At 31.4% G+C, this 24,541-nt stretch overlaps 1 protein-coding gene across 11 annotated transcripts in view; it reads left to right on the top strand.

Annotated features, from left to right (window-relative positions):
• erc2 (ELKS/RAB6-interacting/CAST family member 2) overlaps window positions 1-24,541 on the top strand; it is a 125,661-nt gene that overhangs the window by 30,056 nt on the left and 71,064 nt on the right. For 6 of the 11 annotated variants that reach the window (XM_073917064.1, XM_073917063.1, XM_068224431.2 and 3 more), the window contains exon 3: window positions 19,909-19,935. The exons of the other annotated variants lie outside the window; for them this stretch is intronic. In XM_073917064.1, coding sequence (XP_073773165.1) covers window positions 19,909-19,935 — 27 coding nt within the window. The remainder of the gene's footprint in view (window positions 1-19,908; window positions 19,936-24,541) is intronic. 11 annotated transcript variants of the gene reach the window in all.

Raw genomic sequence — 24,541 nt, 5'->3', positions numbered from 1 at the left:
TCTGCTCCTCAAGGACACTCATGCTTGTCCTGAAGATTCCAGCTCCTCAGAGGAGACTTGTGTTGTCATGCTGTCTTTATAACAGTGATGATCAGACACAATTAGTAAAAGGTGCACGTCATCATATGCTGTTAGCCCTGCTCCATTTTCATTATGGCCACATGTTCGTGCTGTGAGTCTGGAGGTGGCAGGTGATTGATGGTGGGATCTGAATGCTTGGTGTTTTCTTATTTTGCCATTAAAAATCCCTTCAGCTGTAGATCTTTATGCAATGATACTACATTTAAAGGAGCTTGCAGTTTCTTTAAAAGATGTTGGCCAGCCTTAAAGGGATAGTTTAGCCAAAAATGAAAATTCTGTCATCATTTGCTCTCTTTGCTTGTATCAAGCCTTTATGAACACACAAAATCCTAAAGTCTGTCACGCATAGTAGGAATGCAAAATATTGCGACAATGACATTGCAATATTTTGTATTTCTGCAATATTTATGACAATATGCAGACAATTTCCATTGATTGGCATGATTCTGTAGGGGAACAAATCATGCTCTGAATGTAATAAACAAATCACAAGTATAGCTAAATCCCATAGAGCAAACACAAAAGTGAAATAAACTTTGCTTTTTGGTTTTCAGGCTAGTCAAATCACATTCAGGTAAATAAGCTAAAAAAAACCTAATATAAAATAACACTGCAAAGACTTTACTGTTTAAATAGTTAATAAATATTCTTAATTGAGCTACAAATGGTAAAATAGCTTATGCCTGAATGCTTTAAACTCTCGTAGGGCTTAAAGATGCGCAAATAATAAAATTTTTCTCCATTATGGTTAAACTCTGCAATAACTTAACAAATCTCCTGTATTTTAAACTGTGTGACTATATAATCCCAATATAATATACTGTTGAAGTCAGACTAGATCTTTTTCAAGACACTTCTATACAGCGTAAAGTGACATTTAAAGGCTTAACTTGGTTAATTAGGTTAACTAGGCAGGTTAGGGTAATTAGACAAGTTGTTGTTTAGCGTTGGTTTGCTCTGTAGACTATGGAAAAATAATATTGCTTAAAAGGGCTAATAATACTGACCTTAAAATGGTTTATTCTAGCACTAATATAAAACAAATAATACGAAAAAATATTATCAGATATACTGTGAAAATTCCCTTGCCACGTTAAACATAATTTGGGAAATATTTAAAAAAGAAAATATATCTGACTTTAACTGTATATAATCCTAAACTGTATGATCCCAACTTAACAATGCAGATCCTGCGATGTGACTAGTGCTGATGTACACATTGCGATATCGAAGCTCAAACAATATATTGTGCAGTCCAACGCATATCTAGCAGTCTGATGTATATTAATTAATCTGTTAAAAAGTAATAGCAAAACAATTTGGAGTCATCTTTTTTTTTTTTGCAATCTGAAATATGGTCACCTTGAACTGGAAGAAACTTTTGTTTAGTACTGTATACTGCCTGCTGCATCACATACTGCTTACAAGAAAGATTAAGCCTTAAGTCTGTTGAAACCTGCTGAAAATATTAGCCTAAACCAGCCTAAATTGATTTGCTGTTCTTCTGGTCTCAGCATTTTGCTATTTTAAATGGGTGTTGGGCATTTTCGTTCAGATGGTCAGGCTAGAGCTGAAATCAGAATAGCCAAGGCAATCTCACGACATGTCGTAACTTTGATTTAGTGGTAAATTCGTATAAATGCGTACAATCTAATTTATGCAATTTAGTATGATTTGCTCATCACCCAATGACGGTTGGGTTTAGGGGTGGGGTTAGCTGCCACGCCTCCTTTTTAAAATCGTACATTTTCGTACAACAGAACTCGTACGAAATAGCCACTAAACTGACAGACGTAAAATACTTACATTTTCTCATGAGATCAGGCTGGAATAGCAGACAGTATGCACATACACTGTAAAAGAACATTCCAAATGTAATTGCTTAGAAATCTAAAATGAATTGTTTAATTTAGTGTGTTATATTTGATTTTAATTTGTAATCATTCAAAACATTGTCTAGCTAAATAAATAATTTATTCTTTACAGTAACTAGTTACTATTTATGTGTATATATCTACATCAGTGTTAATTTTGTCACCTACACTAGTTTTGTTAATAGTTTGAGATACTGAGATACTTGTTTTTAGGTTTTCGTTTAAATGTTTGAAGTTTTAGAAATTTAGTTTTGTGTTTTTATAATTTTATAGATTTTTTTCTAGCTTTTGTCTACCATGTATTTTGTATTAGCTGAAAAATATTATATGTACCAGTAATAATAATAATAATAATAATTTATATGTTTTTTATTTATTTATTAATTATAGATTTTTTATTATTTGATTTAGTTTGTTTTAGTTTTATTGAAAATATTTTAGGATTATTTAAAGATGTTTTGGTATATTTAATATTTTACAGTACACATTAATTAAACAAAATTTATTTCTAGTAACGTCCCCAGTACTGGGTTGTGGCTGGAAGGGCATCCTCTGCGTAAAACATATGCTTGATAAGTTGGCGGTTCATTTCACTGTGGCGAACCCAGATTAATAAAGGGACTAAGCCAAAAAGAAAATGAATGATAAAATTATTTCTAGTAACTTGAATGAATGTAATCTGCAGTGTTAATAGAGAGTCGTAACAGTGCTAAGCAACTGCCATCAAAAATCCCATGAAGCTTCATGCTTTGTAAGACTCTATTTGCTTGGAAAAGGCTACATTGTACTTTGCATGAATAAAATACATCTGAAAACAGTTGTAACAGCATTATTGGTGACCTTGCTGTTAAGTCTGGTTAATCCTCTTGGTCAGTAGGTCAGGAAAAAAGTGGTATTGATTTAAATAGACAGTGCAACCTCTTGATCTTAGTCTAGTTCTTCCAAAATTATCCTCTCCTCTCCAGGATTGATGCTTTCCCTTGATGTTAATAGCTGGGCTTTGATGAATGATGATGGGGTTTATCCGCTGGGTGGCTAGTGCTCATTGCTAATGGCTCTTTTGTAGCTCAGGACTCAGAGGTGAACGGGTGAGTGAATGTCCTCGGGCGCTGCTAGTTTAGCTCAAGTGTTGTTGCTTGTTTTTTTTTTTTGAGCTCGTTTCCTCCCCGTCGCCTCCTCCGTTTCTCGACTCCTTGTTTCAGCTGTCTCAATTTCTCTGCCCCTGGGGTGCCTGAAAGAAAGCCAATACAAAAAGGATTAGTGGGGGTTGACTTGTTTGTGATTTGTACAGTAACAAGATTTGATGGTCTGTGTTTAAGCGTGATGCTATCGAGGAGAATAATGATCAGTGTTTCGGCATGACTGAGAAAGCTAATGAAAAGCTGAGATTTACAGAGTGAATTTAAAGCGGTGTCAGATCAAAATATCTCAAAGGTCATTTATTATGTTGTGAAACACATGTTTTATGTGGAAGCAGAACATGCAGGTTTTTTTGTCATTCATTCATTCATTCATTCATTTCATTTTCAACTGATTTTCCGGTGCCGGATCGCGGGGGCAGCAGTCTTAGGAGAGAACCCCAGACTTCCCTCTCCCCAGGCATTTCCTCCAGGTAGCTTAGGTGGGATTCCGAGGCGTTACCAAGGCCAGCCGAGAGACATAGGGTGCACGGGCGCAGTGGCTAGTGGTGGCGCAGTGGGTAGCATGATTGCCTCACAGCAAGTACAGTAGGTCACTGGTTCGAGCCTCGGCTGGGTCAGTTGGTTCTGTTTCGCATGGGTTTCCTCTGGGTGCTTCGGTTTCCCCCACAAGTCCAAAAATATGCGGTTTACTGTAGGTGAACTGGGTAAGCTAAATTGTTCATGTGTGTGAATGAGTGTGTGTGGATGTTTCCCAGTGATGGGTTGCAGCTGGAAGGGCATCTGCTGCGTAAAACATATGCTGGATAAGTTGGCGGTTCATTTCGCTGTGGTGATCCCAGATTAATAAAGGGACTAAGCCAAAAAGAAAATTAATAAATGACTGTAGAGAATAACTCCCACTGGAGAGACTTTGTAGAACTTTTTTTCATGCTCACGTGTCAACTTTACACATTAAATCATCATAATCTGTAACAAAATAAGCATAATAGGGCTCCTTTAAATGTTTCCATTAATATACCACAGCATTCAGTGTATTTTCAGGTTAGCATTTAGCAGGTTAGGTTAGCACCTTTCTGTTCATTGTCTAGTACAGTAATTGGGATCAAATCTGACATTTCGCGGCATTCTAAATGATCGAGGGCGTAATCTAATGCTGTACAACCAGAATATTAGCATTTAAATGACATGCTTATTTCATCCAGCGCTAGCGTGGGCTTCTGCTGTAATTGAGACACGAGCCAGTTTTGGCATTTGATCCAGAGGTCTGTGGAAGCTTAGCAGCTTAACATTCAATACTTTGGAAACTCAAGCATCCAGTCGACGCATGCAAGCTAAATCAGAACAAAGAGGCTCAGTCCGTCACATTGCTTGATCTTGTGAGGGAGTTTCTGACAAAACATCTAATATCTGATTTTTTTAGATTGGTTTCCCTGGTTACGGTAGAGAAAGTGAAGTTAGTCAGAAGTGCTTTGTTTTATGATCATCTATTCATAAAACATGTAACCTAGACTACCATTGCAAGTGCGAAAAAAGACATTAAAGTATACAGTTGAACCCAGTTGAACCCAGAACTATTACCCCCCCCTTTTATTTATTTATTTATTTTTTTAATATTTCCTAAATTATGTTTAACAGAGCAAGGAAATTTTCACAGTATGTATAATAATATTTTTCTTCTGGAGAAAGTCTTATTTATTTTAATTAGGCTACAATGAAAACCGTTTAAAATAAAAAAAAAAACATTTTAATGTCAATATCATTAGCCCTATAGGAGCCATGTTACTTTTCATTTAATTATAATGTTTATTTGTATACTGATTAGTTTGAGTTTCACAGTGACGTTTTGTGTTTTGGTCATGTGGGCATAACTGGCACCTGCTAGAACATATAAAGTGCGTGCACAATCAAACAGGTGAGGAGGAGAGAAGGGTAGTCGTATTTTTTGTTGACCGCAAAACGGCATCGCAAAACGGCATCACAACGGCACACGCAACAACCATCACTACAACGCAATAATCGGCTCCATACAAAACAGGTATTCAACCCACAGATTGCTGTTTTGTTTGTCATGCCTCAAGTTTACATAAAGTTTTCCTTATAACATCTTGGGCTCAGTGTGTCTGTCTAAAGCCACCAGCAAGTCACAAATTCAAAGGACCCTCACTGCCTCTCTAGCGACTCAAGGAGGCATCAGGGAGTCGCAATAAGCCCCTTTAAGCTATATTTTTCCGATAGTCTACAGAAAAAAACATCATTATACAATTACTTGCCTAATTACCCTAACCTGCCTAGTTAAACTAATGAACATAGTTAAACCTTTAACTGTACCTTTAAGCTGTATAGAAGTGTCTTGAAAAATATCTAGTAAAATATTATTTACTGTCATCATGGCAAAGATAAAATAAATCAGCTGTTAGAAATGAGTTATTAAAACTATTATGATTAGAAATGTGCTGAAAAAAATGTTGGGGGGGGGATCAACAAGGGGGATAATAATTCTGACTTCAACTGTGTATATATATATATATATATATATATATATATATATATATATATATATATATATATATATATATATTATTATTTTTTTTTCTTTTATTTTTACATGACGTACTGAAAGCAGCAGCAGATAGTTCACCTCAAATCTTGAAAATAAAATAAACCATTTGAATTGATCTTCAAAATTGTGACTCAGTGCAAGCCAACACATATTAGTGGTTCAGAATATACTTTTAATAATGTTAAAGAGATTTAATATGTATTAATTAGATTATAAACCTTACCATTTTGTCAAAGTGCAATGAGTGCACTATTCTGGGCTTCAGAATGGCTGTATTTAAATTTTTGTGGTATTTCGTCAGGTGCAAACAGCCAATTTCCTTATTACTGCAAATCTTGTCATGTAGCGTGTTGTTAGGACACGCGGTTATAATGTAGCCTGCTCACCTAATGTTTACGTTTATAATATTTATATTATTTGCCAACTAATAACCACCTCATGTGGAACTCTGCATCTGCGTCTCATTTCAGCTATTGTCCACCGGAGGTTGCATTTCAGTCACAAACTCATGCTTTGAAAGCCTTTCTGACTGAATGAATGAAATATGTGGTTTTCCAACAAGGCAACCTGGGATGCTGAAATATCACTGGCTAGAGTAGCATTTTGCAGGGTAAAAGAACCAAAACAAAGCCAGCCATTCCAGCATGTAACTCACATTTTCAAAGCAGAATATCTGACTGATGTTTTCAGATAAACAAGAATGATCACTTGGCATGATTTTTAAATATCTGCAAACATATTATGGTATGCTTTAGAAGAGTCAAAAACTTACATACTGCACCTTTAATGTTCTTTGTCTATGCTAAAAAAGGCTTCTGTTAAAAAGACAATGAGCATGAAATTCCTTCCATTTCTACCTTGCTATATTTGCAGTTTATCTACGATGAATCAGTCTCCTTGCGCAGTTTCTGGAATGACTAAGCCAAAAAAGGGACTCGTGGCAGGAGCGAGAAGCGAGACCTCTATTCCCTGTTGTCACGGCTAACAAAGTAATGATCTTCGATCGCATTCTTTCCCTGTTCCCACTAATTGCTTAAAACTAAATCCGAAGCACAGACACAGATTCTTTAATCAGTGATTTTTCTCATGCATTCACCGTGATTACCAGTCTAAGCGGCGGAGGAAACTAAATAGGGATGGATGGATGGCTGAAAAGCACATTTGCGAGGGGAAATAGTGGCCGGAGGGAATTACAAGACAGATTAGCAAAGCAGCGCTCTGTAGAAGACAAGTGGAGGATTTGAAGAGAGGAGAAATGCATTTTCTGGCCACTGTTTTTGTGAATAACACAATTTTTGTTTAAAATTTATTTTGATATAAATAAATGTGTGTGTTTGTGTGTGTGTGTGGAGTGTTGATTGTGGAGAAGAGCTTTAACTACAGTTGCTCAGGCACAGATTGTGGTTACTGATCTTCAGTATGATCTGCTGAGCTCTGGTCTGTGTGTGTGCGCGCGCGCATGTGTGTGTGCGTGTCTGTGTGCGTGTGCATGTGCGTGTCCTAACATGCAGTCATAATTATGCCTGAGGGGTTTAGAGGCTGTGACTCTCCACATATGATATATTACTTCTCTTATTCTTTTTCACTCCCATTTAAAGGGACAGTTCACCCAAGAATGCAAATACTTTCATTATTTACTCTCCGTTTACTTGTTCCAAACCTTTATGAATTTCTGTCTTCTGTTGAACACAAAAGCATACAGTACATTTTGAAGAAAGCTGAAAAATGTAACCATTGACTTCCACTGTATTTGTTTTCCTTCTCTGGAGGTCAATGGATACAAGTGTTCATCTTTCTTTAAAATATCTTTAAAAATCTGTTTATAACCACTTAAGGGAGAGAAAATAGTGAGTAACTTTGTATTGTTGGGTAAATATCTCTTTAATGAATGAATAGGATATAATGGCAATAAATTAAGCCTTGTTTTAGAAGAATTACAACAATTGGTCCCACTTTATATTAAGTGTCCTTAACTACTATGTACTTACATCAAAAAATAAATACAGTGTACTTACTGTGTTTATGATGTATTTGAGAACACTTGTGGTGCTTTTGAGTTGGTATAGAGGTTGGGTTATGGACAGGTTTGGTGGTATGGGTAGGTTTAAGGATGGGTTAAGGTGTAAGGGATGGTCAACAGTGTATTTACAAATGTAATTACAAAAGTTAGTTACAGATGTAATTACATACATGTATTTAATCAAGCATAAGTACACAGTAAATACATGTATTTACACAATAAGTACATTGTAACAAACTATTTATTCCTGTGTAAGTACATATTAGTTAAGGCCACTTAATATAAAGTGAGACTCAACAATTTCCCTCATTTCATTCCCACATTTTTGTAAAGTTTCCACTGTGCACTATTTTGTTCCTTCGTTTTAGTAAATGATGTTGGCACTGCACATTTTCGAGTGCTCTTTTTTTGCTAAATCATGGTCATGGTGTACTTTTATAATTTAAATAAACTGATCGACTATATTGTACGATTCCGGTTCCTCTTTTTAGTAAATAATTGTGACCATATTGTATTAATTCAGTGCCTTGTTTTGATAAATTATATCTACCTCAAAATTGGTCAATTGTAGCTGGTCAATACTGCTCTAGTTTCAGTCAATCGTTGCCATGTTGGGCAGTTTTTACTTATTAGTTTGTGGCCACAATTAAATATTTTCCTGCCATTGATGAAATATCTAGTCAATTAAGAAACAACCATTGACAAGGTTTTTATTTATTTTATTTTTTTTAATTTTTTTAATGGAAATCCATGTTTTAAGTGTATTGCAGTAAAGAAAGCCCTAGTGCGAGATACAGGACTTCTGGGTCTCTTGGGTTTGAAATACATGATCAGTGTAGATCAAATCATATGTAAAAAAAAAAAAAAATTGTCAGAATTCTTAGCCCCCTGTTTATTTGTTGCCTCAATTTCTTTTTAACGGAGGTCAGATTTTTTTCAACACATTTCTAAACATAGTACTTTTAATAAATCATTTCTAATAACTGTTTTGTTTTGTTTTTCTTAGCCATGATGACAGTAAATAATATTTGCCTAAATATTTTTCAAGACACTTCTATACAGCTTAAAGTGACATTTAAAGGCTTAACTAGGTTAATCACTAGGTTAATCAACATACTTTAAAAAGTCTCCTTGCTCTGTTAAACATCATTTGGGAAGTATTTAAAAAGAAAAAAAAATTCAAAGGGGGGCTAATAATTCTCACTTCAACTGTAGCTGAATAGACTCTGATTGCTCATATTTTGACAATTTTGAATATCATTGGGATGAAGAAGTCGAAAAAATACTTTTTATACACAGAAGCTTTTATTCGTGTTGTCTCATCTCACATTCCCTTTAAGAGTCAGTTGCGTTGTGCCAAAGCGCATTTGCTATTTACATGGCGGACTTTGTAAGTGAAAAAACTGAACGCTTCACTAGCGAGAAACAGTTAAACAGAGCATCTGCAGCATGAGAATGAGAGATGAGCTCCTTATTTTTTACTTTCACTTTCACTCTCTTTCCTGGATAGGGAAACGTGTTGTACGCACAGACATCCATTAGCCTACATCATTAATTTAGTTTGTTAAGCGCAAAGATCTGTTTGGTCAAAAAACTGAGTTCTTTCCAAATAAACATGCTATGCCCCATATGGACTAAAACCTGACAGGTGGGCAAATTTAAGCTTGTTTTATTAAAACAAATATACATATGCATATAATAAACAATACTACTACTAATAATAACATTATACAAAAGCAAATTGTCATAAATAAACTAAAAAAGCCCCCCCAAGATGAAGAAGGCATGAAGGCAGTGGTTTTTATATGTATGTAATAAATAAGAATTTTTGTAATATTTTAATCCTTTAATTCTTTTTCATTTGTAAAGACGTTTACGTATTGCTGTATACATCCCGTTTATTATTCCTAGTCATTTCTCCCATAGGTAACTACGTATATCAGAAGTTTTAAAACAATCGCAAAAACGAGCACACATCTGCATCTCAGAATGAGGGCAATAAATCAAATCAATTTATTTAGCAAGTCCCTCTGGATACATTAATTTTGAGTGAGCGTGAAATTTAAATAAATATATATGTTAATGTTCATACTGTGAGTGGTCTTGTAATTTCACAGATTTGAGAGAGGCTGGAGAACATTCTGAATCATGACACCTTGATTTATAGGCTTTTGGGGGGGGAAATGAAAAACAACAAAATTGATCTAATGCTGTTTTTCTATTCTGGATGTTGTTTTGCCTTTCAGTGTAATCGTTCATTTAGAGGCACAGTAACATTTACTGTGGAGGCTGACAGCCAGAGCCAAATATTTCCACATTTGGACTGAGCTGATGGATGTTTTGCAGAAAGATGAAGCATCTGTCATGGGGCAGGACGTCACTGTGTGTGTGTGTGTGTGTGTGTGTGTGTGTGTGTGTGTGTGTGTGTGTGTGTGTGTGCGTGCGTGCGTGTGTGTGTGTGTGTTAGCCATTGTTTTAGAGTCAGTGTTTACTCTGGGCTTAAACATTTAATTTAATTTTACATTTTCTAATGCTGAGAGCCAGAGGTCATTACAGTTTGTAATACGAAGGTCAACATTGTATTTTAGATGCTTACTTTTATTAGATGTTATTTCTTCATCTTTCTTGTGTCTTTTGAACTGAGGGTTTAAAATAGTAAAGCAATATTATACAAAACAGCATGATATGACACGACACAGTACAATACAATACAATAAAATATGATATGACACAACACGATATAACACAATACAACAAGATACAATGCAACATAGCACATGCACTTATTTGATAAAAACTGCATAAATGTAGCAAAGATTATTACAAATTTAAACTAGTATTTTCTATTTTATTGTCTATATGGATTTTTAAATGTTTTTTTCAACACTGAATTTTCAGCATCCTTACTTCAATCCAGGTGTAAAATAATAATAATAATAATAATAATAATAATAATAATAATAATAATAATAATAATAATGATAATGATAATATTAATAATAATAATAATAATAATAATAATAATAATTCTTAAATAATGATTTGCCGCTCAATTTATTTTGATCAAAGGTAATCTATGTATTTTCAATATTTTTGATTAATAGAACGTTTAAAAAAAATATCTAATTGGATTTAATTAATTTAATTAGTATCCACGTGGTATTCACTTGAATAGAAATGTCTAGGAATCTCTTTAAAATAATTCCTTGCCCCTATATCATTAGCAGAGTATAAAGGTGCAAAATGCGGAGGAAATAATCTGTCTACATCAAGACAAATTGACTGAAAAATAGTTTCTTGGATGTAGGAGGCTGAAACATTTGTGCTAGTGATGGGGGGTAATGAGTAATGAGAGAGAGAGAGAGAGAGAGAGAGAGAGAGAAAGAGAGAGAGAGGGAGGAAGTGATGCTGTGGATTATTCCGGCTGCCAGCTCTCCCTCACTCTCCCTTTATCACACACAGCCGTATGGAATACATATTCATGCCTGCCTATGCTTCAGTGCACACACACACACATGCACACACACACATAGCACATGCACACAACATGAGAGCTGAACACTTCTGAATGACTCAGCTGACTTTAGTCAGACATCACGCTCTTAGAGAGACAGCTCACCCAAAAATGTAATTCTGTTTGCGTTTGTGAAGTGAAGCACAGGGATTTGTAAATGATAAGAAAAAAAAAAAAATAAATAAATAAATATATATATATATATATATATATATATATATATATATATATATATATATATATATATATATATATATATATATATATATATATATATATATATATATATATATATATATATATATTAAGGGTGGAGCCGAACCCGAATACGGTATTCGGAAAGGCACGAATAGCGTGTTTTTACGAATACTTATTTCGAACAAATACTTGAAAAATTATTTGTATTCGGGAGCAAGAAAAACATATCAAAAAGCAGCGTTTCCTCATGAGACCACAGTGCATGCCCGCGTGAGTGAGAGAGAGAGAGAGAGAGAGAGAGAGAGAGAGAGAGAGAGAGAGAGAGCGAGAGAGCGAGTGAGACGGAGTCTCAGTCGGAGGGCGGGGCGGAGGTGTCTGGCACAATCTTCTCCACAGATACAGACAGAGAAGGCTCGGCTGAGCGAAAAAAATTCTTATCTGCATCACTATTTTTGTTAAATAGATTTTTGTACCTTAATTGGGTTCCAGATGCAGTTTATAAACTTGTAGCGGAGTTTGATCGGGAAGTTTGCAACCGGATGTTGCTCTGTTTACGCAACGTTAGCTCTGTTAGCGCGGTAATTTAGACAATAGACTGTTGACAGAGTAACGTTAACGTTCGTTTATAAAGGTTAAAATGATGCTTGTGCTGTTGTGTCGAATAGTATGCACTTATGGGAGTTATATGGTACGTCTACATTACTGTCTTTTGCAGACAGCAAGATATATGCTATATGCTAGTTAATCTTAGCATAGCTTCCCGTCACTTTTTATTAACTTGAAACTCCTCAAATACATTTGGGCACCCGAATAGAAAAAGAGTGAGAGTGCTGCTGAGCCATTTCTTGGTCCTCCACCAGTCAAAAAAAAAAAAAAAAACATGTTCTTTGTGGAAGAATTGTACAGTCAGTGGAGCTGCAGATAAAACAAACTGATACTGTAACGTTATAATGTGTGCAAAAGTGAAATCGGCAGAGATATTAAACATCTGTCAACATCTCCTATGCATAATCATTCATTTCTTTTCGGCTAAGTTCCTTTATCAATCTGGAGTTGCCACAGTGGAATGAACCACCAATTTATCCAGCATATGATTTACGCAGTGGCTGCCCTTCCTGCTGCTACCCAGCACTGAGAAACATCCATACACTCTCTTTCACACACACACAATAGGGACAATTTAGCTTACCCAATTCACCTGTATTGCATGTGTTTGGACTGTGGGGGAAACCGGAGCACCCGGAGGAAACCCACGCCAACATGGGGAGAACCCAGTCATGGCTCGAACCAGCAACCTTCACTGTGCCACTGCGCAACCTTCTATGTAATGTATTATCACATGCACTAAAAGCATCCTCTCCTGATACTGTCTGTGAACCCCCCACAAGCATCAATCCCCTCAATCAGCACAGCTATGTTCTGCTAAATCCTCCACAAGCACCAAACCACCAACACAGCCACATTCTGCCCCAGCAAGTCAGTTTCAAACATAAAAAACAAAAAAAACCAAACAAACTTTGTGTATGTTTTGTGGCTGGCAGATGATAATAGCAGGGCTGTATCTTTTAGTATTATATAGAATACTTTTGTTCTGCCAGATCTCCCAGGCAGGGTTTATTAAGATTTATTTAGCTAATTTTAGTTTTTGGAATTCTGTGCATTGGAAAGAAGTTCTTTCAGAAGAAGAACAGTTTTTTGAAGTATTATTTGTTTTTATTCTGTCTATTCAGTGTCCTTCAACAAGAACGGTGGTGGTGGGGGTTCATAATATTCACAATGGTATTTTAATAGTTGTTGGTTTAACCATGGATGAGATAATGGCTTCTATGTTATTTTCTTTTCAATGACATTTCTTGTCACATGTTCAAAAACAACAGCCAATATTGCATATCTATAATTTATATAATGGGTATAATTAAACAATACTTTCACTATAACGTAAATTAGAAGTGTAATAGAAAAATTATAGATTTTTGCGCCATTTTGAATTTTACTCGAATACAAATACAAATACAAATACTTTTCCCCCCTCAACAAATACAAATACAAATACAAATACCGGCTGCTCCGCACATCCCTAATATATATATATATATACATTTAAAAAAATATATGAAAAAATTAGAAAAAATAAGAATATATATATATATATATATATATATATATATATATATATATATATATATATATATATATATATATATATATATATATATATATTATTATTATTATTATATTATTATATTATTTCTACTTTTCTTTTTTTCAGGTCAGTAATAATACCCTTAAGAAAAGATATGCAAATTACCTACAATTTTAAAGTAAAATAGGTATATAAAAAGGTATTTATATATATATATATATATATATATATATATATATATATATATATATATATATATATATATATATATATATATATATATATATATATTTTTTTTTTTTTTTTTTTTTATTTGCTACAAAACAGACCATGGTTGTCCAATAGCTTGCCTTATTCCCTAACTTGCCTTGTTAACCTAGTTAATCAATTAAATTGCACATTAATTGGCCAAAAATATATGGATTTTTATATGAAAGTAATTTTGGTGTTGAGCAAAAATGGGATAAAAATTAGAGACAACTCATTTGAAAGGTAAAATCTGAAGAAGAAAACAAACATGCAAGGGTCAATTTAAATCCATTGAAAATACATCTCAATACATCTCTAATCAATTTCAACCGCCATTTTTTTGCAGCCCGAAGGATTGTGGTTCTTTTGCAAACGCTTGTAATTATGCAAATGGAATAATTGGACCGTTTCCTTGAATACTTCGCCAGCCAAGACAGATTATTGATCGGGGACGGAAAGAGAAGGAATCGAGAAAGGATTGAAAAAGACAAATGTCCTGTGTCCTCAATAAACTTCCTGACCCGAAGGAGACACAATCTCTGAGTGAAACAACAGAAATAGAGCTGTATAAATGGAGAATCTATTCAGACGACTTATTGAATTCCCTCAGGTGTTTTGTGCATTTCGGAGGATTTATCTGTGGTGTTAATCTGTGTTAAAGGAGCTTGCGTGTTTTATTTTGCGTGTTTGCTGTCGTGCGTGAATGTGTGTGTCTGTTTAAGGGTCTGAATTAATTTGCTAATGTGCCTGCGGTAAATGCAGACTATTCCTTTAAGAGGTAATGAGTGGAGACAGAGCACACCATCAGCACTGACTCATAAAAGACCATTAGTCACTTCTGAGACTATGTAGAGTTACATAGAAGGTGGAGGAAATCTCCAAATTCCTCTGAATAAAAAAGGAATAATAATTTAGATTCAACGTGAATGCAATCAAACTTCTTTAAAGATCAGTGAGTTTGTTTTATCCACAATTAAGCACACTTCTGATGCATTTGACATCCTTTGGGAACAAATAACAGTGCAGGGAAATTTGGAGGAATCTTTTTAACCTTTTTTTTTTTTATCCAAATTTGATTTCATTTTTGCAAGACTATAAATTTATTTTAAGAAATGTTTATGAACCAAATATTAAATTAAGTTAAATTACATTTTATTTATGAACCAAATATTTAATTTAATTTCATTTCATTTAAATGTTTAGTTTTTACTTAATTGTAATGAACCAAAATACCAAATTTTTTATTATTTATTATTTATTCTATTTTTATTAATTTAATTTAATTTTGTTTTTACCTAACACAGCTTCCATTTTTGTTAGACTAAAATAATTTTTTTAAAAATGTTAATGAACCAACATGTAATAAATTTATACATTTACCAAATTATTTTTAATTTCATTTTATCCATTTATTAATTTTATTTATTAGATTTTTTTATTATAATTTTTGATTTACCTAAAACAGCTTTATATTTTGTCAGACTGAAATTTTATTTTAAGAAATGTAAATGTACCAAATGTTTTATTTTATTTTATTTTATTTTATTTATAACTATTTTTAATGTTTAGTTTTTATCGAAATCAGCTTCCATTTTGTTGACAGACAAAAATTATATTTTAAGAAATGGTAATGAACAAAATATTTTATTTTATTTTTATTAATTAAAATTAATTAAAAATATATATTTTATTTATTTAATTTTGTTTTTAGGTAAAACAACTTCTATTTTTGCCAGACCAATTTTTTTTTTTAGAAATGTTTATGAACCAGCATGTAATCAATTTATACATTTACCAATTTAATTTAATTTAATTTAATTTAATTTAATTTAATTTAATTTAATTTAATTTAATTTAATTTAATTTAATTTAATTTAATTTTTTTATTATTTTATTTTATTTTATTTTCTATTTGATTTTATTTTATTTTTTTATTTTTTATTTTTTATTTTAATGAACCAAATATTTTATTTTATTTTATTTCTTTGTGCATTATTATTATTATTATTTTACCTAAAACAGCTTGCTTTTTTTGCCAAACTAAAAATAAATATTTAATGATTAGAAAATAAGAGATTTAATATATATTTTCTAATGGACCAAAAATGTATATAACGTCATACACGGTATATATGGTTACCAAATTATTATTTTATTTTGTTTTATTTTACACAGCTACATTTTTTCCCATTGTAATTCAGTTTTCTTTTTTCCATAGTTTTACCATTTTCCAGTTCATGAACAGTGTTCAAAATGTACTTTGCATTTATCAGTGTTCAAATACAAAGTGCAAAAAAAGACCAAGATACATTTACATCACCATCACTTTTTATCACTATATCTTTAGATACACTTAATATAGTCTGCAGGTGAGTCATAAAGTTAGTCAGAAAAGACAATTAGTCATTTTTGATGATGGAATATTTATGAAGTTACATTATGAAGATTAGTCAATCTCATAAGACATTTCAAGAAGATACCCAGGCCATATTTTACCCCTTAATAAAATGTAATAAATAATATTTTACTCAATCAAACAAGTTTAAGATCACGCAGATTCAGTCAAGTGATGCGATTTCGCAGGTTTCGATTTCACCAAGGTTGAACTTTGCACCGCAGCAAACTGCGAATCATAACGCATGACCATGCATTTCCAGTCTGACGCATTCGCATGCGTATGAATGGAGGTCTATGTGGAGACAAGTCCAGTGTGACAGCAGCTTAATAGTCTATATTCTTGAACACCTAGATTACTTGGATCAGCTGTGTTTAATTAGGGTTGGAGTAAAACTGCAGAACCGCGGCCCTCCAGAAATCAAGTTTAAGACATATGCTTTAGAACAAAATGTACTTAATCATCTTCAATTATAAATATGATGTTTCCAAAATATATTTGTATTTCCTTCATATGTACATTTAGTTTTAAGTGTAGTATACCTACTGTATATAGTGTTATTCAAATATATTTCCATAATTAAGCCTTCGTAGTTTTTCCTTTTTATGTTGGTGAAAAAAAATCTGGTAAAAATCAAGAGGAACATTTTTAAAAATCTAATTGAGTTGAAGATCTGTAGTTTATTTATTTTTATCTATTCATGTATTTATTGCAATCAAATTTGTGCTTTAATGATGTATAATCTTTCCAGATGATCCCTAAAGATTTTAATTAATATAACTGTTTAATAAAATACTTTTGTTCAAACGCACTAAAAGTATTGTCTATATTCACTGGGAAATGGATAAAAATATTCATATTCAAAAGGGCGTGTGCCTCTGAGCAGTGAGCACTGTGGCAGTAGGCCTGTGGATGCCTGTATATCTACATCAGTCTAAGTGTTTTAGTGTGTGTTTGTGTCTGTGTGACGTGAATGTATAATGGCAGAAGTGAAGCAGCCCAAAACGCCATTTCTTACATAAGACTGAGTGTCCGCTGATCTGGAAGTAAGACAGGCAGACACACGGCAGCTCAACTTAACTGTTCACTATAGCGTCTCGCACACAGCTCATTTGCTCTATCTGCTGGACAAAAACACACATTACAACTCAAAATTCATGATTTACTCATCCTTCGATTGTTCAAACCTGTTTGAGTTTCTTTTTTTCTGTTGTACACAAAAGAAGATACTTTGAAGAAGACCTGAAACACATTGACCTCCATGGTGTTTCTAATGAAAGGCAGTAGTTTGCAGCATCTTGCTATCTTCTTTTGTGTTCAACAGAGAAACGAAACTCATTAAAGCATATGTGGGTGGGTAAATGTTGAGTCAATTGTCATTTTTAGGTGAACTATCCCTTTAATATGTGCAAAGTGGGCTGTGAAACAATGTTTTTTTTATTGTGTGAAATGATTTCTTTTTCTCTCCAAATATAACAAATATATACTGAAGATGCTTGAGGGTGTTTTGTTTTGGGGGGATGTTTTTGTTGTTTCTTTAAACCCTTTCAAATCATTTGCCCAGACTTTTGAAGACTTTCTGACTACAATATTCAACTAATTCAACACTTGTGACTGCTTTGGGTCGTAAAATGTCATGGGATGACTGATCGTGAAGAAACGTGTAGTCTGGCACATTTGTTACCCACGACAAGTCAAGATTTATCCAGAAAAAAATCGCTTAATCTGACAATAAACAATAAAAATCATGTGATCTGACCAGGGCTTAACTTCGCCAGTTATGGACTATGTAGGATTATGTAGTTTTGGTAGATTTTGTTTTCTCTTAATAATATATGGGGTACTAATAAATACAATTAAATAAAAATTATAATTTAAAAGTAATAATATAAAAGTGCATATTAAAATAATAAAACTTGTTTTTTTTCCCTTTAATAATAACTCATTCATTTTCTTTTCGGCTTAGTCCCTTTATTAAACTGGGGTCATCACAGGGGAATGAACCGCCAACTTATCCAGCACGTTTTTTTTTTTTTGCAGCGGATGCCCTTCACCCGTAACCCATTTCTGTGAAACACCCCCAACCCCCCCCCCCCACACACACACACTCATTCACACTCATACACTACGGACAATTTAGCCAACCCAATTCACCTGTACCGCATGTCTTTGGACTGTGGGGGAAACCGGAGCACCCGTAGGTAACCCATGCGAACGCAGGGAGAACATGCAAACTCCACACATAAATGCCAACTGATCCAGCCGAGGCTCGAACCAGCGACCTTCTTGCTGTGAGGCGACAGCACTACCTACTGCGCCACTGCGTCGCCCCCTTAATAATAATAAATACAAATAAATAAAAATTCTATTAAAAAATATAATAATAAAAAGTATTTTGTTTTTCCTTAATAATACTAATGATAAAAAAAAAATTACAAGAACAAATTGAAGAATATAAAAATGTATAATAAAAATATTTTTTCCTTATAATAAAACTAATAATAAATAAGAAATTGTCTAATTTTTAATAGTAAAAAACAATAATAATAAAATGTAAAATAAAAAAAAATAAAAAAACAAAATTGAGGATTTTGTTTTTCCTTAATAATTCTACTAATAAAAAAAATAGAAATAAAAGTTGTGTTATGTTTCCCATAATAATACTAATAATAAATACAAATAAATACAATTTCTAATTAAACAATAAATAATACAAAAGTTATATAGTAAAAGCACAATTACTATAATTACAAATTACTAAAAACAATTACTAAAATAAAACTAATAATACATAAAAATAAATACAATTGGGAAAAAAAATAATATAAAAATGTCAAATGAAACATGAGCGGCACGGTGGCGCTGCGGGTTGCACTGTCGCCTAACAGCAAGAAGTTTGCTGGTTCAAGCCTCGGCTGGGTCACTTGGCATTTCTGTGTGGAGATTGCATGTTCTCCCCGTGTTGGATAATTTGGACTAAGCCGAAAAAAAAATGAATGAAAATGAAGAAATCAATTTTAAAATTAGCTTAAATTTAGTTAACAAGGCAGGTTAGGGTAATTAGGCAAGTTATTGTATAGTGATGGTTTGTTCTGTAGACGATGGGAAAAAATACTTAAAGTGGCTAATAATTTTGACCTAAAAATGGTTTTACAAAAATTAAAAACTGCTTTTATTCTAGCTAAAATAAAACAAATACAACTTTCTCCAGAAGAAAAAAATATTATCAGACATACTGTGACAATTTTCTTGCTCTGTTACACATAATTTGGGAAATATTTAGGGGGGCTAATAATTCTGACTTCAACTGTACATACAGTATACTTCACTGTTAAATGCTCTAAATAAGTTCTTTTCTCATTAATATTTAGAGCAAAAAATCCAAATGTTATGAAAAATTATGCAACTTTCCTTCAGCATTTCCCTTATATTTACAAAGAGTGTCAAGATTATAAATACGTAACCATGAATTCATCTGGTGTAATATCTCCCCTCTTTCCAGAAGGATCATTCACATTCACTTCATCAATTTCTATATGGTCTTTAATTGTGTTCTGTTGCAGTTTTTCCATTAGCGGTGTGTTCTGAATGTGAATTACCTCATTATTCTCTGTAATTGCGGTGTTTGAATAATGCTGTGAGTTTGTGTTTGTCATTGCTTCATCTCGTTCTGCACTCACTCTGCTGTGTTTCTGCATTGTTTCTGTTCTGGTGGTCTTCAACCTCACGCAGCACCTGCTGGACTCCAGGAGGACGAAGGTTTGTTGTCATGTTGGCCACCGCTGCTGCTGTGAGCCGAACATGTAACACGTGTGTCTTTATTTACACTGAACCAGACTGTACCCTGAACCTGATCCCCGGATTCAGATCTCACAGGTTTCTATGAGAGTTGTTCTTATCTGCTAGGGATGCACAGTAATGCTGACCATATCAGTGTCAGTTAGTAAGAGGGTTTTTAACTTGTGTTGGCCTGGTTATAGGCTGATAATAAAAGCATTTAATTTAATTTAATTTAATTTAATTTAATTTAATTTAATTTTATTTTATTTTATTTTATTTTATTTTATTTTATTTTATTTTATTTTATTTTATTTTATTTTTAATTTGATGTTAGTTAGATAGTTGTTTTATTTTATTTTTAATGTAAATTAAATGTAATTTATTTTTATTATTTTATTTTAACTTTATTTAATTTTCAGTTATAGCAACTTTAAAAATTATTTATTTTTTTGTTTATTTCTGTTTTATTTACAAATGTTCAATTTTAATAGTATATTTAATTATTGCATTTTATAACATTTATTAGCAAAAATATTAATAACAGAAGCAGATGCTGTTAATATTAATTATATCTATTTATGTAATTATTAAAAAAATATTATAATTATATCAGTGTTGTTAGTATTTTCAATAGTATTTTGTATTTTATTTTATTATATTAGTATGTTATAATAATAATAACAATAATAATAACTATTATTATTATTATTATTATTATTATTATTATTATTGTAACTTATTTTCTTACATTTGTACTTAAACTTTTTAGTTAATTTTTAAAAAATGTATTTTATTTTATTATTTCATTTTATTTTTTAATTAATTTTGATGTTAATTAGTTAGTTAGTTTTATTTAATTTTTTAGTATAATTTTATTTTAATTTATTTTATTTTATTTTCAGCTAAACAGCTTTTAATTTAATTTAATTTAATTTAATTTAATTTAATTTAATTTAATTTAATTTAATTTAATTTAATTTAATTTAATTTAATTCAGATAAAACTGTTCAATTTTGATAGTTATTTAAATTATTGCTTTTCACAACATGTATTATTAAAATTATTATTAACAAAAGCGGATGCTGTTAATATTAATTATATCTATTTATTGTAATTATTATTTTAAAATTATTATTATTATTTATATATATATATATATATATATATATATATATAATTAGTTTTTTGTATTTTAATTTCACTTATTTTTATTATTATTTTATTTTACTTATTTTATTTAAATTCTTTATTTAAAACAGCTTTTAATTTCATTTTTCAATATTATTTTATTTTATTTTTCTGTTTATTACAACTGTTCAATTTTAATAGTATTTGTAATTGTTGCATTTTATAACTTATCGATAAAATATTGATAATAGAAGCATATTCTGTTAATATTTATTATATCTACTTATTATAATTATTGTTATTGTCTTGTTTTAATTTTGCTTAAATTTTTTTATAAAAACCATTTCAAATTATTGCATTATTGGCACCTGATTAAGTCTATTTTAGAATAATATATTCCATTTTAATAGTAATCTCAATTACTGCAATACAATTATTAAGAAAAAATTGATAATAAAAGCAGATGCTAAAAATATTTTAAGTTTTTTTGTATTTTTTAATTTTGTTGTTATCATGGTTTTGACAAATGTTTTATTCTATATATTTATTTATTTAGTTTAAATAGTTTTATATTATTGCATCGATCTGATGAAATCCAGTTAAAAAGCATATATAATCTAATTTATTTAATTTAATACCTGTATATATTTTTTTTAATTTAAACTGTTCCATTTTATTAGTAATTGTAATTATCGCATTAAATAGTATGCAGATGGGAATAATATAGAAAGCATATTTTATCAGAATAATTATTTTTTTTTATCTCATTTGAATCTTTTTTTTATTGAAATCATTTTAAGTGATTACATAGATTAATTGCAGATTAGAAGCATATCAGATTTTATTTTATCAAATAGCAATTGTCCTTCTATCTTTTCAGTACCAAATGTGTCGTTATAATTATATAACCACTATCAAATATAAACATTTTTACACTTAATTAACAGAAGCTAATTTTACCAGCCGTTTTCATTATTCTAATTTATTTAAAATTGTAATTTAACCTGTTTTCTCTTCTTTCTTTTTTATTCTTTTTTATTTTTGATGCCTTATGTCTCATGATATACATAAAAACCGATTTTGAAAAATAGACAAAACAAAGGGACCAAGCCGGAAAGAAAATGAATAAAAAAAATTCTTTCTCTGCTATTATCAGCTAAAATACTGATATCAGTGCATCTCTAACTGCTGATCTGAGCCCACCATCGCTTTTACAGTGATGAATGGATCAGATCTGCATAAGAACAACCTCAATAAGGAACATTTTCCCTTATCCTCCATGTTTCTTCCAGATAAGCTAAGATTAAGGGTTAACTGGGCCTTAAATTGTTGTTTTTCCCTATAAACTCCTGACCGAAAGCATGCGTGTGATACTGAAGAGATTTTGTGTCTGTTTGTGCTGATCTACATTTTCTGAGACGCGTTTTGGATTTTCTGAGCTCATATTCTCTGTGGTTCTGCCCAAGGCTCTTCATGTGCCAAATAGACTAGAAAACCCCATTATCTTCAGACTATTTCTAGCACATTTTTTTGGTCATTAACCTTATTTTAGAAGTTATCAGTTTGTGTTTTCTCTCGAGAAACCTGATTGTTTCCCATTTCCTCAACTGGAATAGACCTCACTGTGGTTTTCCTGACAATTGACTCTTTTGGATTTTTTATGAGAAATATATATATATAAAAGAAGAGACCACTGCAAAATGCTCTGTTTATCTGAATTTACTGCTTATTGTTTTGTGTTGGGGTAAAATGTTAGTTAGATTTAATTCTGTAAATGACTAGTGATATTTCGCCTAAATTTAAGATAAAAATGTTGTAATTTCTTTGCATAAAATAACTAAAAGATACTCGATTTTGAGATTAACGTTCATTTTTAGACAACACATTACCAGTTTCACTTCAGAAGAGTTTTATAAAAATCCCTATTTGATGGATTTATTGTCAATTATAACAAATGAAAACATTTTTCGCTCTGAGAAACTGTCCTTTTCTGACTAAACAATAGTTTTAAGACCTTATTATAATAAATCAAATATTAACATTCTGCTAAAAACCATAATATATACAGTAAATCCAGAAAATCTGAGGATTTTATGTGGTCTCTTCAAGATGTATGTACAGATATTGCTAAAAACAAATGTCATGTAGCTTCCATACTGTTCTCATTTATGTGAATGCAAAAATGAACTAATCTGTATGCAAACCAGGTTCAACACAACATTATATTGTTTGTTTTGTTAGTTCTTATATTGTTTATATATTATTTCCTATTTTTAATTAATGCTTAGTGTATTGGTCTGGATATTGCAAAATTATGAGCAGGGGTTATAAGTTTCATTTTGCTTATAATATTTATTTCAAGTTTTAGTTCGAACTGTTCTCTTTTTTTTGTGCCAGATTTTCTATGATTTATGATAAATTTAAAGATATAATTTTCCCTAAAATTTTATATTTGTAAATTTAATATTATTAAATAATATTTGAAATTTAATTTTTTTTTTTTTTTTTATTTAATTTGCTCTGATAAGATTAGAATAATTAATAGAGGTGCCTTAGCAATTTCTATCAGTTCATTTCAACATTTGCAGTTTCTATTTATAACTCATTTATAACTTTACAGTCATATCAGCTTAATTTCAATTACCAAAAATAGTTTGGTTTTAGTTAACAATAACAGCACTTGTAAAAAGTACCACTACTTACTTTGAAAATCAAATGCATCATACTCTATGGTAATCAGAGAGATTGTTTTTTAAGAGCGTTTTCTTAAAATAAGCAAAATAATCTGCCAATGGGGTACGCAAAGTAATCTTATTTTAAAATGAAAACTATATTATTTTACCTAACACATTAGTGTATTATTTTGATAGTGTTTTAAGGAAAAATCAACTAATTCTGACATTACTTTTGTAAACAATGCAATAAGTTTTAATTGTCCAGAAAATACTTCTTGATTTTTACATATTATTTCTGAAAACAAGATTTAAGATTTTTTTTTTTTGTAATTCAGTTTTTTATTTCCGAAAGTGAGAATATACAATTTTTACAATCAGATAACAAAATACTTTTAACAGATATAACCCCATATATATTCCCCATCCCCCCACCCCATTATACACACATCAGGAAACACAGAATAACTATAGTTTAGACCAAGCTGTTAAATAATTTCCATTAAGTTGTCATCCGTAGCATCAGATTAAGGGGTTAAGTGTCCAGGATTTCTTTGACGTTGCATATGTAGATTTTCGATTTTCGATTTTATTTAAAAAAAAATTTTTTTTATAAAAATTTCTTTCTTTCTTTCTTTCTTTCTTTCTTTCTTTCTTTCTTTCTTTCTTTCTTTCTTTCTTTCTTTCTTTCTTTCTTTCTTTCTTTCTTTCTTTCTTTCCTTCTTTCTTTCCTTCTTTCTTTCTTTCTTTCTTTCTTTTTATTTGCCAAAAAATGCTGTAAGTGA

Source organism: Danio rerio, chromosome 11 (genome assembly GCF_049306965.1).
Source record: "Danio rerio strain Tuebingen ecotype United States chromosome 11, GRCz12tu, whole genome shotgun sequence".
In the NCBI taxonomy this organism is placed as follows: domain Eukaryota; kingdom Metazoa; phylum Chordata; class Actinopteri; order Cypriniformes; family Danionidae; genus Danio; species Danio rerio.
This window is presented reverse-complemented; position numbering and strand designations above follow the sequence as displayed.